This window comes from Syngnathus leptorhynchus, chromosome 3 (genome assembly GCF_054491065.1).
Source record: "Syngnathus leptorhynchus isolate UIUO chromosome 3, UIUO_Slep, whole genome shotgun sequence".
NCBI classification, from domain to species: Eukaryota; Metazoa; Chordata; class Actinopteri; order Syngnathiformes; family Syngnathidae; genus Syngnathus; species Syngnathus leptorhynchus.
Genome location: NC_141197.1, coordinates 7700108 through 7715887, shown reverse-complemented (window position 1 = coordinate 7715887; position 15780 = coordinate 7700108). Strand labels below are relative to the sequence as shown.

Genomic DNA, 15780 nt, shown 5'->3' with positions numbered 1-15780 from the left:
ATAAGTAAAGCGACCCATATTCAAGCAGAATCCATTGCATCACAAATGTTTGACATTGGTCCCAAAGGACGGACGTGTTCTCACTTTAATTTCTATAGCTTGTATAATCCCCTTTCGAAACCCTTTTAAGGGTGAAACAGAAAGGCCCTGCAAGCAAAGAGATGAGTGGAAAGAACGGGAAGGGAATAATCACAAGGGCCTGGCTGTCTATGTGGATTAGAATGGAAAAGAAAATCCTTTCATCTCCAATGTGTTATTCCGGGCTACAAAACATGTATGCACAGCCATACTGTGCCAAACATCAAATACATACTTGACAACACAGACACTCCAATACCATAATGTCGTCAAATTATTTTTGAAAAAAAAAAAAAAAAAAAAGAGTTAAAACTGACAACGTGTAATTACATTCAAAAACAGCACAGTCACCGGATGTGAGAAGAGCTTCGAGAAAACTTCTCATTTTGAAATAAGCATAGCCACTCTATTTTTGCAACACAAGCCTTATAATACTCCAAAAATACAAGGGGAAAATCTGAATGAGAACAAACTCCCAAAGTACTCTGATGTGAATGAAGCAAAAACACGCATGTTTTTTTTGTAGTCTCACAGATTTGGTGTTAAAATTGACAAACGTACAGTAGTTGTGTTACAAGCAGTAACAGTAGATTTGCCAGAAATGACTGTCTGTTGAAATGCCCAGTCGGATTTAAAGCTGTCACAATCAATTGTTTTGATGGGCGACTAATCACTGATTATTTTTGCAAGTAGTTGACTAATTGGATTAGGTGTAAATCACATCTCATCACACCAGCAAACAGTTGCTCTTATACAACAATCATTAGCTTTCATCTTGAAGCGTTTAAATGAAAGAGTTGTAAAGTCTCGAGAATAACACACACTCGAATATTATACGCCGCCCCCGAACCACAAAAACCACCCCTGAAAATCTGATTTTACTTCGTGATCACGTAATCCGCGCTCCCCTCATTTCCTGGTAATCAAGATCATAAACTGACAGATTAGCTGCATAGCATCTTCATAGCTTGTGATTTCATCTGTTGACATTTTTTCTGTGGAAAATGAAGATCTTTTACTTTGCCATTATTAGGGTCTGCTGAAAAGTGATTATTTTGGACGTATAAGATTTTGCTCGGTCCAATGCCAGTAATATGTTAATTACAGTTGACAGTGTTGGACTGCGTTCATGTCTGGAACCATTATTTTCTCATTTTGCTAATCTGGAAAATTCAGTGTCGGGGACATTAAATGTAGGTGCCTAGTTTCATTTTCTTTTGCCTACCCACCTAGTTTCATTGCAAGCGTCCATTATGGTATCTATTTGTTGTGCTCTCATGTCGATGTGCTTTTGTTCATGTTGACTTGAATTCATGTCGACGAGGTGTGTCTCATTTGTACATTTTTGTTGATTTATAATTGTAGAAGGCAAAAGATGTGCATGCAATAAACGCTTATGCCAAGGAGCCGCCCATGTCTGCGTTGTTGTGAAGAGTTACACAGGCTGTCAACACTCGAGCCCACATTTCTGAATAGGTGGTTCTTTTTGAGCTTTGTGCCTACAAACGCTGCTATGTTAGGAGCAGCAGAATTGTCAGTGGATTTCATGTGTGTGAATGAAAAGACTTTTTTTTTTTGTCTAAATGTCAACATTGATAGCGGATGTTTAGGCGTTGACAACCATAACCCTCTTGAAAATCAGTTGAGAAATGACAAGTTATGACTTGTTATTGGATAAGAGATTAACCTAAGTGATGGAAAGGCCGAAGCATAAAGAAGGAAAGGATCTGCTTGAGATCCAAAACATACAAGCTCATCATTTGTGAAGCATTGTGAAACCTCATGCAGGCTCACTCGTCTTTAATGGTGATGTAACTCATGATGGTAGCAACAGAATCAAAGGTTCGAAACAATGGCTCTAATCAATGTCTTTAAGATTCAAATTGTTTTATCAATTAATTTGATAATTGTTTAGTTGTCAATTTATACAGATGAGACAAGAGGTGGGAATCTTTGTGCCCCTCACCATTCAGTTACAATTCCGATTACAAAACAACTATTTCTGCATCTTTATGTAAAATAATGAACTCTCAAAACACATTTCTATTTTTCTCACTATCACTTGCAATGGCATCCTTAAACAACATGCAATCAATTTAGAGAGCTAAAAAAATGACTATTACACTGACGCTGCATTGTACAATGCCTTTTGCCAGTGTTTACTTTATCAAAAGTTCACAGGAATAGAAAGATGACAGTTCTTGTTATTTAAAGGTGTTTTTTTATGAAATGGCACCAACATTTTCAAGAATACACACAATAGTTCATTGTTTCCAAAAGATGTCATGTTTGGTAACCGCAGCATGTCATCATGCAGGCTTAGTGGGTTGACACAAACACATAACAAAAATGGTTCTAAAGTAAAGTATGAAACCCGATTTGTCACTATTACACAGAAAAAACAAACAATGGTGCAATAATTTACGTGCAATTTCTCTTACCAGATAAAATATTTACAAATCAAATGTATTTTAGTTACACTGAAGATAGTTGAACGGATTTCCAGAAAATGTTTTCAATGAAATATACTCAACTGAAAGAGTAATGAGCAAATCTTGTTGAAACAGACCTGCGCTTTTTCATGTGGCCCATATTACTGGTGACAATCATAACATTTTCATTATGAGTTTGCAGGAGCAATTCAGTCAACCTATCCCATCATGCATGTCTTCTGTGACTGGGTTCAGTATCAGTATCAAGACCTGGCCTGCTCTACAAATTGACTCAAAACTATTTTGTCGCCCTGGCAATTTACGGCTCAGTGGTTGCCAGAAGTGGGGACACGGTCACAATCACAGTTACTTTGTTATTAGGGCTCTGACTTCTGAATGTGTATTTGTTCATTTTAACTCCATGTCTCTGTCTTAGAGGCATCTAACTAGAGCTGCTCGATTATGGGTAAAAATCATAATCACAATTATTCTGTTCAATATCGTCGCGCAACATGGGTTTTCATCGGATGGTTACAGTGTGTTTAGTGGGGGTTTATTTTGAAGTTTAAAAAGAAAAAAAACTGGCATGCATGAATAAAAGTAAACTGCCATTCAAAACCATTCAAGGCCTCAAAATAACTGCGTTGAAAAAAACTGAGCAAACGTTCAGTTCACGTTCGTCCAAAATATAAGAGTTCATCAACTTTCGTTGATTGAATGCGTTAAGGTACGACACTGCCTGTTAAATACGGCCTGGATTTCTACAACCCATACCCGTGGGGGCGTCGCGGTTGAGTTGCAAATGCACAAAACACCAAATAATCGTTTGTCCTTGATCATAAGAATTTTTCGATCGTCTTGAGCCAAAATCGTAATCATGATTAAAATTCAATTAATTTAGCAGCCCTACATCTAACATAACCTAACCATCAAATCGGATCAGTTTTCTTTCCCTCCAAAAAGACAAAAGACAAAATCAGAGCTGTTAAGTTATTTGCCAACTGGCCATTTGCATGTTTATATGACAGAGACAGATGTCCAGTGTTAAAAGCAGCGAAATAATTTCACAACCCCTATATCACTTGGTTTGAAAAAGGCCATCCTTGACGTATAATTACAAGACAATTTACCATTGAGTGTTTTTGAAGACAGTGAATTTTGCATTCATTTCTGAGTTCGTCAGGCTTCGTTCAAGGTCGTAAAACGTTCGCTGGATGTTTGCCAAACCCTGACGATAATGCAACATTTGCTGTCTTCGAAAACACTCGCAATTGCTCGCAGCTCATTGAGGTAAGGTGCTTTAGGCAAATGGTTCTGTGAAAACAAAACAATCAGCATTTTACACAAAAAAGGACAACATAATGAACATAATAATAACAGAAAAATCACTGAATAGATCGAAGAAATGCATTTGGCAAATTTACCCCATGTAGAGTGGAAGTACTCATATGATTGGGCCAACTTCACTCCAGCCATTGCAAATTACGACCCCATTTGAGCCACCTCTTCCCTCGCTGGTAGAAAATTCCACTTGTGTGTGTGTGTGTGGGGGGGGGGGGGGGCATGTCTGCTCCTCCCCACTGTGTGGGTTTTGTTCTGTTAATCAGACCACATGCCTCAAGGATTCAGGAATCCAAGAGCTCTCTGCCAGCTCCTCTCACAGCCGCAGCAGCCTGTGACATACTATTCAGTGGATAGAGGGTTAAAGAGTCTGTCTATCCATTCATAACACTGGCCAACTATCCTCGGGCAGTCCCCCCACCCCACCCCCACCCAAAAGCCCACCTTCTCTACCCCACAGACACCCTCTTCTTCATTTCACCACTCAAAAAGAACATTTTATCTGTCTTCTGGAGAAAAACCCGAGACAATCCTCAAAGCCAGGATCAGAGACAAACCTGGAATGCATCAAAAGGTCACTCTCAGACCAAATAAAGCATTAGGCACTCAAAGCATGTCATTAATACTCCTCTTTTATCCAACTCTGCTCTAATTTTCAACAACTATCCCATTCCAAAAGATTCTGACTCCTAGTCGTGATCATTTGGGATACCCAAATCATGGAAAATGAAAAGGCAAAGCAAATACAGCAATTTGTTTTGCTTGATTTCCATTCTCTTAACTTCCCTCCACAGAACACTCACTACTCATGCAGAGAGGGGAGAAATGAGGCACATTGGAAATTTGTAGGCTAACAATGGAAGACAGCTGCTCTTGCTGCACATGTCTTTCAAGAGCTGCATTAGTTGTACAAGCCTCTGCTCCCTTCCCCCCCTCAAGGCTCCCCTCTTAAGCAGGCTGATCCAGACACAGCAATACACTTCATGGAAAGCTTAGGAGAGAGGGAGGGAAAAACAAAGCATAACAGGGGGGGGGTTGTTTGACAGGTCTGTGGTTGCTTTCTGGTCATGTGGACAGTGGACAAACATACATGCAGATATGTAAACACACTTACTGATAAAACAGAGAAAATGCAGTCTCATTGCTGATTTCAAAGACAAATTAAGCTGTGCTTACTTTTGAAAATTCTAGCTGCTATGGCCAAATACTTAGCATAATCTTTGGGGCTTAATTTGGAACAGACAGCACCCTTATCTGCAACAAAACCATTTCAAATGTTTAGATGGTGCGCATGAAAATAACACTCAAGGCTAAAATATCCAATCACACCGATTAGCAAACAAAAAGACTACTGTATCCCGGTTAGTTCATTGTCTATGACACATTCAGAAAAGCAGCACTTTTCGCAGACAGATTTAATAAAAACTTAAATGAAGTGAGGGTCGTTCATAATATGCAACATGACCTTCTCCCAAACTCTAGCTGGGTCCTATTTCATTACCAGGTCACAATTATTTGAAATGTACATTTTCCGAAATGGATATACAATCTTCACACTCAAAGACAATTTATGGTGTCAAAAACTTGAAAGATTTTACTTGCTAACCAGAGACTTAAATTGGGACATTTAGGAAAAGATTTCTCATGTAGTGCGGTGAGGTCTTATTTTGCCAGCCAAAGTTGAGGACATGATTTACATTTGCCAGCTTTAGCTGTTTTTTGGCTGACTACATTTGTGCCTGGAAATAAATGTGTGGTAGGACAAACAAGTAAATGAATTCAAAGATCTTATTTAATACCAGATCACCACAGGCTCCACTCGAAAGGACTGTACGCATATGCCACAAATGAACAAAACCCATGGTGTGTTGTGTTGACTCAAAGAAGTCTCAAACTCAGCTCAACAGTGGTAACAAGCTTAACACTATAGAATTGCATAATGCTTTCAATAGTAGTCCTGAATATTCCTTGTCAAAAAAATGGATTGAAGCATAACATCTGGATGCAAAGTAGTTGAATTTTTGATTGAGTTTGATGGCACAAATCAACAAAGTCAAGGTGACTACTGCTAGAGTTAAAGACTTAAACTTAAGACTTAGGGTCCAAATGTGGTGCCACTTGATAAGGATTTGTATTACCCTTGGAATTACCCCAAACCACAGGGTGCCTGGTCTGTTCATTAATCTCGTACAATGACTGTCGTCACTGTGGTAAGGATCCTCGAATGTCAAGATGGCGATAAGATACACTTTTGAATTCCTAACCGATAGCATTCAAGTCGACATTTTAAACACGACGCATGGAGAACATTTAAAAAGCTTCTTACAGTGAGTGAACTGGCAGACAATATCAGTCCAGGCAGAGGTAAATATAAATAGAAGGATCCGTTCACTTCATCTGACATTAACAGCAACAGTGGCAGTGGTGGCTGAACTCTTTCATTAAAGTGCAGCCATTCCTTCCTCGCCTCCTTTCTCAAAGTAGCACTGGCAATGTAATTTTCCATGAGACCCGCTCCATTTATCAAGGCCAGTGCCAGATCAAGGCAGCTGAGGAATGCCTCGCGCCTCTACAAATGTATAATGAGAGGTGGGAGAATGAGATACACTCAGAAGTGGATAATGCTTGTGTGAAGAAACTAGAGAAGATTTATTCAGCATCTGCTCTTCAATGCTTTGGGGAGTTTTAACTTTATACACTATCAATGTAGCTACACTGTCACATCCAATCCACAGAGAAAAGGATTGCTGGCCACATGCATACTAATCGTTCTTATGACTATTAATGGCGAGACAGGACAGCTAGCCACTACAAATTAATATAGGCAAAGTGCACCCACCCATTTCATCTTCAAATCCTTTTCCCTTGATTATTTCTTTGACAGTTTATTTAAAAGAGGATAAGCGGTTCGGAAGATGAATGAATGAAAAGCAATCAGCATGCTTTTAGAAAATTATTAAGAATGCAAGTGGTCGAAATGAGTTTCCTCCGCAGGGTGTCCGGGCTCTCCCTTAGAGATGAGGTGAGAAGCTCGGTCATCCGGGAGAGACTCGGAGTAGAGCCACTGCTCCTCCTTGTTGAGAGGAGCCAGATGAGGTGGCTCGGGCATCTTATCAGGATGCCTCCAGGACGCCTCCCTGGGGTGGTGTTCCGGGCATGTCCTACCGGTAGGAGACCCCGTGGACGACCCAGGATGCGCTGGAGAGACTATGTCTCTCAGCTGGCCTGGGAACGCTTGGGATCCCCCGGGATGAGCTGGATGAAGTGGCTGGGGAGAGGGAAGTCTGTGAGTCCCCCCTAAAACTGCTGTCCAGGCAACCCGACCCCGGATAAGCAAAGGATGGATGGGTGGATGGATGGTAATACATTACTCAATACTTAGGGTATGTGGAAAAGATTTATGACTCAACAACAAGATTAGATCCTCAATATTTACTTTTGATAAACATAATGATATGAATGCTAAGGTTGCACCATTAAGTTACATATTCTTTACTACCTACCATTCAGCAAAGATAATATAAATTCATATATTCTAAGTGTTGTGGATGAGCTTGGTGACCTGACCAAGAAAATTAACACAGGTTGCCATGAAGACGTGAATGGCATGTGTCAAGGCTGCCATATACTAAGAAAGCCGAGGCTAGGACATCCACTAAGCATGGAGCAGAGACAGCCTCCATTTCACAAGGACATTGGATTATGAGTATGCGGATGGCCAATGCAGTTGTCATTTGGTTGGCAATGCTGTTTAACTCTGGTGACCTTAAAAAATATATAATCTGAATCTGACATATCATGTGGTGTGACGATGGATTTTAATATAACTATAACTATAATATTCAATAATCCCTGATGGCAAAATTTAATTTATCTGCTGCAAAGTGAAAATGGCTGGCAAACAGCACTGCTTATGAGGGGGTTGGGTCGATGCACTGTTCAAGCATATCTCCAAAGTAGTCAAGAAGCAAATAACATTTCATCAACAAACCTGCTGCTATTTTATATTGGGCAGCAGGATTTGGATTGTCACCTTCTGGTTCCAAAGCTGGTCTTTACAGATGAGCTATTGTCGTCTCAACAATATTCACACTTATTAATAATGAACGAGCTGATGAAGACTACAGAATTCAACATTGCATGGGTCAAGTGTCAATTCAATTGTTTCACTCCAAATGGCACAAATCAGATATGCTTCATGGAAGCAAAAAGAGAAAAGGTCAGACGGAATTCTGTAGTACATCGGAATCAGGCTCTATCCAAAAGTGGGGAAATATCACTTTTAACACTGCAGAGTATGATGCCAACTAGGATTTTTTTTGTAAAATGATTTACGTGGTCATTAACATAAACACAATTGCATCTTCTTTTGTGAACAGAATTGTGTGTGACTATGTTTACATGCAGTCAATAATTCTTTCAAAACCAGTATATTCCAGATAAAGAACTGCAATTACCCGAATATCTTCATATTCTAGTTTTTAAAAAACCTAAATAAGGCTACATTTATATGATGACGATCTGAGCCAAAAAGACAAAGGTGGCCCCTCCTTAAACCAGGATTAAGAGTTTTTGGGCTTTATGTTATGTTACACATACAAGCAAATTTAGCAGTAGCTACACTAACTAGTTTGACTACATTTCTTAGTATCGTCACTACAACACCAAATAGCTTTGCGGTAGTTAAACTACACAATGTGTTTTCCCTGGCAGGTGTTAGGAAGATTAAAGATTAGAGTTAAGATTAGATTCACAGACCTTTACGTTACATACATTTTCTTTCGGTCAGTGAAATGTGCATAGAAGAGTGAGCCAATGCCAGAGGTCTGTACATCTCTTTAATATAATTCCCATGGGTAACTGAATTTTCACAGTCCACTTTTACACCCAAGACTTCCATGAAAAGGACGTGTAAAGCTAGACTGTTAACACCTGAAGCTCAATTTTACAAGCTTCGATTCAGCACGACTTTCTGTCTAATGCGGTTTGGTCATGGACCCCAATTTTTTCATCATTAATACATTTTCAAGTCGTATTTTAAATGGACGATATAAGAACCGTACAAAGCTAAAGGACTACCATGTAAACCTTGGCACTAGTGATTTGATGAATTTCTGTGACTGATTTAAAGGTGTTAGATAATAAGAAGTTGGGCTGTTTGATCTTTATGACTGCTTCATTGCAGTGTTACGGATAGCTAGGATCATTTCTGATTCAGAAAGAGAGAATTTCTCGGAAGATCGTCATCTACACAGTCACTCACTAGTCAAAGAACGTGGCCGGGCAGAGGAGTAGAATAAGTCGCTGCTTTATTCTCTCTTCCATCCAATTCCAATCAAGACGACTCACTTAATCCACTTGATATTGTCATTTGCGTGTTGCTTCTCTTGAAATGAAATGTCAACAGACTCCGATGCCTGTGTGGCGCACTCAAGGTGATGGACGGCAAACACACCCCTTCGGCTGCCCAACATGCCTGACATGTTCCCTGTTTGGCATGCACAAACTTGGTCAATAAAGCTGATTCTGATAAATTAACGTCACAAAAGGACCCCTTCGGCTGCCTAAAAACACGCTTTTCTAAAAAAAAAACCCAAGACACTCTATAGAACGTGCTTTCAGGGATTCCCAAATTCTAGACCCCAAAGTCCGCGTAGAAATCGAGATTTATCTGTACGGAGTTCACTGTTGCAAGTGCCTGTTTAAACATTTAGGTTTTAGAGCAGTGCGCAAACTGCAGATATTGTTAAAATCTTTGCTAGCCCAAGACCTATATAGCTAATATCCCAGGAGACAACAGCTACGTTAAAGCTTTCTAATTTAAAAGGGAATTTTAAGACAAAGTTTCCAAGTTGAGACTTTTTTTTAGTTACCTGTATTTATATGCTATTTGCATCTGTAGGTTGTTTAAAGCATTTGGTTGTAAATGGTCATTTTGGATGTATGTGTATTAGGCCTACTTGAAATACTGTAAATACACAAGAAACCCAAGCAAAGATGTTCCTGAAATGTCATTGGACAACAAAAAACAAGGCAAAATGTCCTGGATTTAAGTAATCAAATGGGCTTTCTAACACCCCCTCCCCCCTACAAGGTTTAGACCAGCAGGAAAATGATGAAGGCGTGCTTTGCACAAACTCCCTCCCCCACACACTGCTCCAACAAGCATAGCGGGGGCTTGTGGGATTAAGAATGGAACACGATGACAGACAAAAAACCGTCCTCAGCACCGCCCTGTTCTTCTGTCTTTTAAATTGTGAGAGCATGAAAAGGGTGCTGGGAAGCATACAATAGACACAGTGATAGATCAGCCCTATGAGTGAACAAGTATGACTGAATAACTTACACAGATAATTACATTGTTCTCATGTGACAGTGTTCAAATGATGTCACCCAGAAAGGAAACAAGGTTACACCTTCCTGCACCACGTAGCTCTAACTTGAATTTTAAAAGGTAGATAGCTACACTGCATTAATGCGAATATATATTATATATAATATACAAAACAACCAGATCACCACCCTCCTAAAATAACACTTGACAAAACACAAAAACCAGAACCAAATACTGATGACGTGAATTAATAATTTACTTTGAGGGTACAATTGAATGATCTGTCTAACTAAGGAGGTAGCCATTTTGAAGCAGCATCAAGAATAGATTTGTTTTTGGTCAAAATATGACTTTGGCCATTATTTTAAGATGGTGACTATATTGATTGTGTGAAAAAAAAGAGACTGCCCAGAAGCAGCGTTTTGAGGACAATTTTCTGGAGATGATAGAAAACTGGAGGATTTGTACTGCATGATGGTATCATGGTGTCAGACAGCCAGAAATTGGAACGGGCCCCACAAGTACAATTTCAAGAACCCCTCAATCCCAGGTCCTGAAATGTACTTGGACAATAATAAACTCAGCAAGTTCAAAAGACAATTTTCACAGATGTTAGGTCAACAAAAAGCAATTGTGTGTGAGCCCTTTTTGTCCTTTTGCATTGTTGTAATTTACCCCCCATGTCACGACAGGGACTCTTGTGCATTGTACTGGGAAGTTATAAAAACCCGCGGTGAATTCGAACACTGACAGGGTTGACAGGAAGCCAGCGGTTTTCAACTGTGTCAATGCCTCGTAGCTATTTGTTTTTACGGTCAGAAACATACGTGGTTATTTTGGCTACTTTTATGTGATGAGATATTTGCCGTGTTGTTTCATTTGGAAAATAAATCTGCACGTCTTTTCTTTACCTACACCAACCCAACTCTTCGTCTACTTACTACGTCAAGGGCAAAGGCAAACGTCCTAACTCCGTTCATCCACCCTGGGAAGCGACTATATAGGGTTTAGTCACTTTATGTGCTGTATATGCATTTCAATCCCATTCAATTTATAATGCTGATATCTTCATCCAACCCACTCAGGGATGACTTAAAATTTAATGAAAAGGTCTATTTTTTTGTAGTATATCAAAAGGAAACCTGTTTTTAAAGAAAATCTTTTAACGACAAAGAAATTCAGCAAATCCCAAATAATAAAATAAAAACGTAAAATCAATTCAAATCAATCAGTCTGCACTAATAAACTATAATAAAGTATGCATTATAGTGTCCGAAGTAAAAAAAAAAAAAAGGACATACCTTTTCATTTTTCACCTTCTTCAAGGCCTTGCATTCAGCATTACCGTTTTCAATCTCCTCTGGCTCAGTTTTTGTGGTTAATGCTGGTAATATCCCAACAGGTTCAAGAGCAATATTCCCAATTTGATTGGCTTCTACTAAGTCCGTTGATTGTGTGCCCTCGAAGGGTGCATTACGACAGTTCCCCAGAGCAACTTGAACTTGAGACACTACCTCCTTCTCCACGGCAGCAATTGCAACAACTGCAGCTCCCTCTGTTTTGTCCTTTTTACTTTTGCCCGGAGCCCCTTCTTTGTCCTTCTTCCCACTCAGAACACCTCTGGAGGTTTTGCCCCCTTTTTCAATGTTCTTCCCAGAGGTCGAATTGCTGCCTGCGACCACTGCACTTGTTGCCGTGCCAGTTGGCTCGCCTTGAGTCCGTCCTGTAGTTTCCTTTTTTGCCACATCTCCAGTTAAAGCTTTGCTATTATTGTCCTTGGAGTTTTTACTGCGCTTGTATTTGGATTTGCTTTCCTTGCCTTGAGAGCCAGACACTGGGCTCACAAATCTGATGTTGTCAGGCAACGCTGCTACTGCACTGGGTGGCGCCGGCATGCCGTCCTTGGTGTTAGACATCTCAAGTTTGTCCTTCTCTAAGTCAGCGTCAAGGTCAATAATCAGATTTCCAACACCAATATCCCATTCATCCCCGCTGTCATAAGTGTCCACCGCATTAGAGTCCACACCTTTCCCGCCTGCAGTGCCACCACTTAGGGACATTTTAGTGCCAACGGCCCAGGATTGCTTCAGTGAGGTCCAACGCTATCTCGGACGGTTGGGACTCGGGGGCAGGGGTTAAATAATCTTCACGGTCTAATCGTTCCAGTTCCATTTGGCCACATTTTGTTCTGAAAAGAAAACACAATTCAATATAGTCAATCATATGTAATAATGCAGACATCAATAATCCAGCAAATAGCATTTCATTAGTTACAAAGGAAAATGTTTTCCCATAAGCCAGTCATTCTGAGATGATCACTGTGCAAATCCCTGTGATACTACCCACTGGTGTTACAGAAACCCTTTCTTCATAATCACTTCCCCCAGTTACCATGACAACTGTGGGAAATGTAGCCTAAATCCTGCTTTGACAGCCAATGTGGCCCCACTGTTCTGAATGACTGGCTGTATTTTCACAAGGCATCGCTGTTAGTGTCACTATGATACACGCTCACATGTTGTTTATGGAGTCGTGCTTTTTCAAATCAAGATGACACTGGTAATCTTGCATAACCTGGTCTTAAAACAAACAAGTAAATAATTAAAGTGGTTTATGTCAGAGGATTGTTGTACAAACATGGATTTAAGGTTAAAATATTTCAGATCAAATAAAAAAGACATTCTGGTATGCTTCAATTAGTTAATGTGATCTATCTGTCTGTCTGTCTGTCTATATCTATCTCTAGAACCCTAAACATGAAAATTCTAGAACCCTAAACATATTTATTTTAATCTGGAACCTTGGACATTATTCATGACAACAAAAGGTTAAGATATATTTGCGTATATTGCTCATGATCACTTGTTAGACTGTGTATATGTACAAATTCCGTGTGTATATTCCGGTATTCTAAAGGGAATAGGAATTTTGATACCAGATGGTTATGATGCAGCAGATAATCTGCTCAATTAAAATATATCCCATCTGTTGGTATCACTGAGATTTCATGGATCCAGTTTTGGATGAAAACCTTCATAAGGTGTCAATAAATATGTGTCTGTGCTAAGCAATGTTCTTCAATGTTGTGTTGTGGCTTGCAAATTAATTTTCAAGAGTGGTATGAAATGGTATTTGCCTCTATCTCAGTTTTTGTTGTATATTTAGAACCTAAATGTTTCGTAACATCAAGCCAATTTTAATACTTTCAAAGACAACCCATCCATCCACCCATGATGTTCATTTGGGCATGATCTAAGGCAGAAACCTCACTCATCTTATATTTTTGCCAGGAAACATGAAGGAATATTCTCTGGGCTGATGAGACAAAAGCTGAACTTTTTGTGAAGTGTGCAAACTTTGTGAGACAAATTTGAAAAGGTATTTGATCAAATTTGATCGTGCCAGCCAGCATTCAAACATTGTAGTGGCAGTGTGATGGTGTAAGGTTGCTTTACTCATTCAAAATCTACACAACTTGCTGTGAATAATATAAAAATATGAACCTGCTGTCAAATTCTGCAAGTGGACATCCAACCACCAAGTCACATTTGCTATCAACCATTTCAAAAACGTTTCTTAAGTATTTAAAGGATCAGGAAAAGCTGCTTTTATCCTGCTAGTATTTTTCAAAGGGCTTCAGTTCTTAGAGCATTTACTATGTTGTAAACTTCATTCGGTTTCTTACATGGCTGGCTGAGCAGCATAACTGCAAAATAAATCAAATTACACTTCAGATGAGGAAGAAAATAAGTGGGTGTGCACACTAGCAGCAAAACCAAACTCATGCATCGGATTTAGTGAGAAATGCTTGTCAAGTGCTTATTACGTACATACGTGTGTGTGTGTGTGTGTGTGTGTGTGTGTGTGTGTGTGTGTGTGTGTGTGTGTGTGTGTGTGTGTGTGTGTGTGTGTATCGGTGGGGTGCAGTCAGGGCCTTCAAAGCCTTTTCTGTAGGTATAAACACGATTGGCAGCGCATACCTACAATTTACTATTTAAATAATTGTTTGTTTCATTCAAGCTTAAACTCAAATTTAAATGAACAGAAAACACAGAGTCATTAAAATCCCAGCAACTGACATTTAATTCAAAATAAGTGTTTTATTTTTCCTGTTGTCACAATCACCCTTTGTTAATTGGTTCATTTCGCTTTGTTTCTTAGGTTTACATTGCCTTCGAAATGTTCGAAATGGCTTACCTTACACAGAATCTCACGTTACATAATTTTCTCTTTCTTTCTATCGATAACTCTAAAGCGGAACAGCAGTCAATAGCATGTTTTGAAGGGTGTTGCGATGCAGCTGTCTCTGTTAGACTATGAAAACAGTTGTGGGGTCTAATTTGTCTAACACCCCCACAAAGGAGAGGTTGTAACTCTATCAGCAGTTGACCTACTGTACTGCCCTCAGCTGGAACTGCCATGCAAGCCGTTTTTGAAAAAGCCCCCACACTGAGGGAAATGTCCCAGTGAGATTCTCATTGAGCAAAAAGCATGCATGTTGTGCAACACCCACAGTGCTTGGCCTTTTTCACAGATCCAGTTACACCAAGTTAGCTATGACAAGGGACCACATGAGGTGAAATCTGCTTTGAACTTTAAGACTCATTTACCAAGCAAAATGGGCTCTTCTCATAACTTTTGTGGTTAAATTACAAAAGACGATGTGTAGACTATTTCCATTTATATGATAAAGCATCACTGGGAGAGATGTGTGAGGAAAATGGAAAGTGCACATTATCCGAGTTTAACACTCCTATTAATCTAGGTAGAATGAAATTTCCAGTTGCATTTATTTTGGACATGATGTGCAGAGCATTTATATTGGAATTGACTTGCTCCCCTGGGAAAGTTAAGTTATTTCAACTCTTTCCAAAATTTGTCATTTATGACCCAACTATTCCCTCACTGGTGGGTGGAATTCAGAGAACAAAATCAATGCATGGATTAGTGGTTACATTAAACAAGTCTATTTGAGAACTATTTTTCTCCGCAAGCATTCAAACAGTTCTATCAGTAAGACAAGACACTGTTCTTCACCAGAATCATCACAGTGATGTTCCTCCTGAGGCTCAGCGCAAATCTTGTTTTGATTTCCAATGCAATTTTTACAATAAGCTGGACATTTAGGTATGGTACAGAATGTTTGGCAGTGTAATAATGAAAAAATACATACACAATAAATGTATCCAATCTCAACAACTAGCGCTGTCAAACAATTAAAATATTTAAACGTGATTAATAAAATTTTTGTATTGTCAGTTAATCGCATTTATTTATTGTAAAAAAAAAAATCATCCCATGATTTATTTTCTGTGCTATTTTAGAAAATTTTGACGTGAAGAGGATAGATTTTCTTATGCAAATTATACACGTGTCAATCAAATTGGATTAAATTGATAAAAAGTCCCACAAATTGCCCTGATACAAAAGGCGCTTGTCGCCAAAAACAATATGGCCATAACAGGACGTTGATGCAAGTAATTCACCCTTGTTCACCCAGTGCGAAAACCTGGTAAACCATCCCCAACGGATGGGAAGTCTCGGTGCGCTGCCTTAGAGATCGGGCTAAAATTAGGCTTAGACAAAGGTCCGTCC

At 39.4% G+C, this 15780-nt stretch overlaps 1 protein-coding gene across 4 annotated transcripts in view; it reads right to left on the bottom strand.

Annotated features, from left to right (window-relative positions):
• The window catches only part of znf609b (zinc finger protein 609b), a 58941-nt gene that overhangs the window by 27776 nt on the left and 15385 nt on the right, over positions 1-15780 (bottom strand). For all 4 annotated transcript variants that reach the window (XM_085907063.1, XM_085907065.1, XM_085907066.1 and 1 more), the window contains exon 2: positions 11487-12373. In XM_085907063.1, the coding sequence (XP_085763189.1) occupies positions 11487-12245 (759 nt within the window). In that variant the 5' untranslated portion in view covers positions 12246-12373. The remainder of the gene's footprint in view (positions 1-11486; positions 12374-15780) is intronic.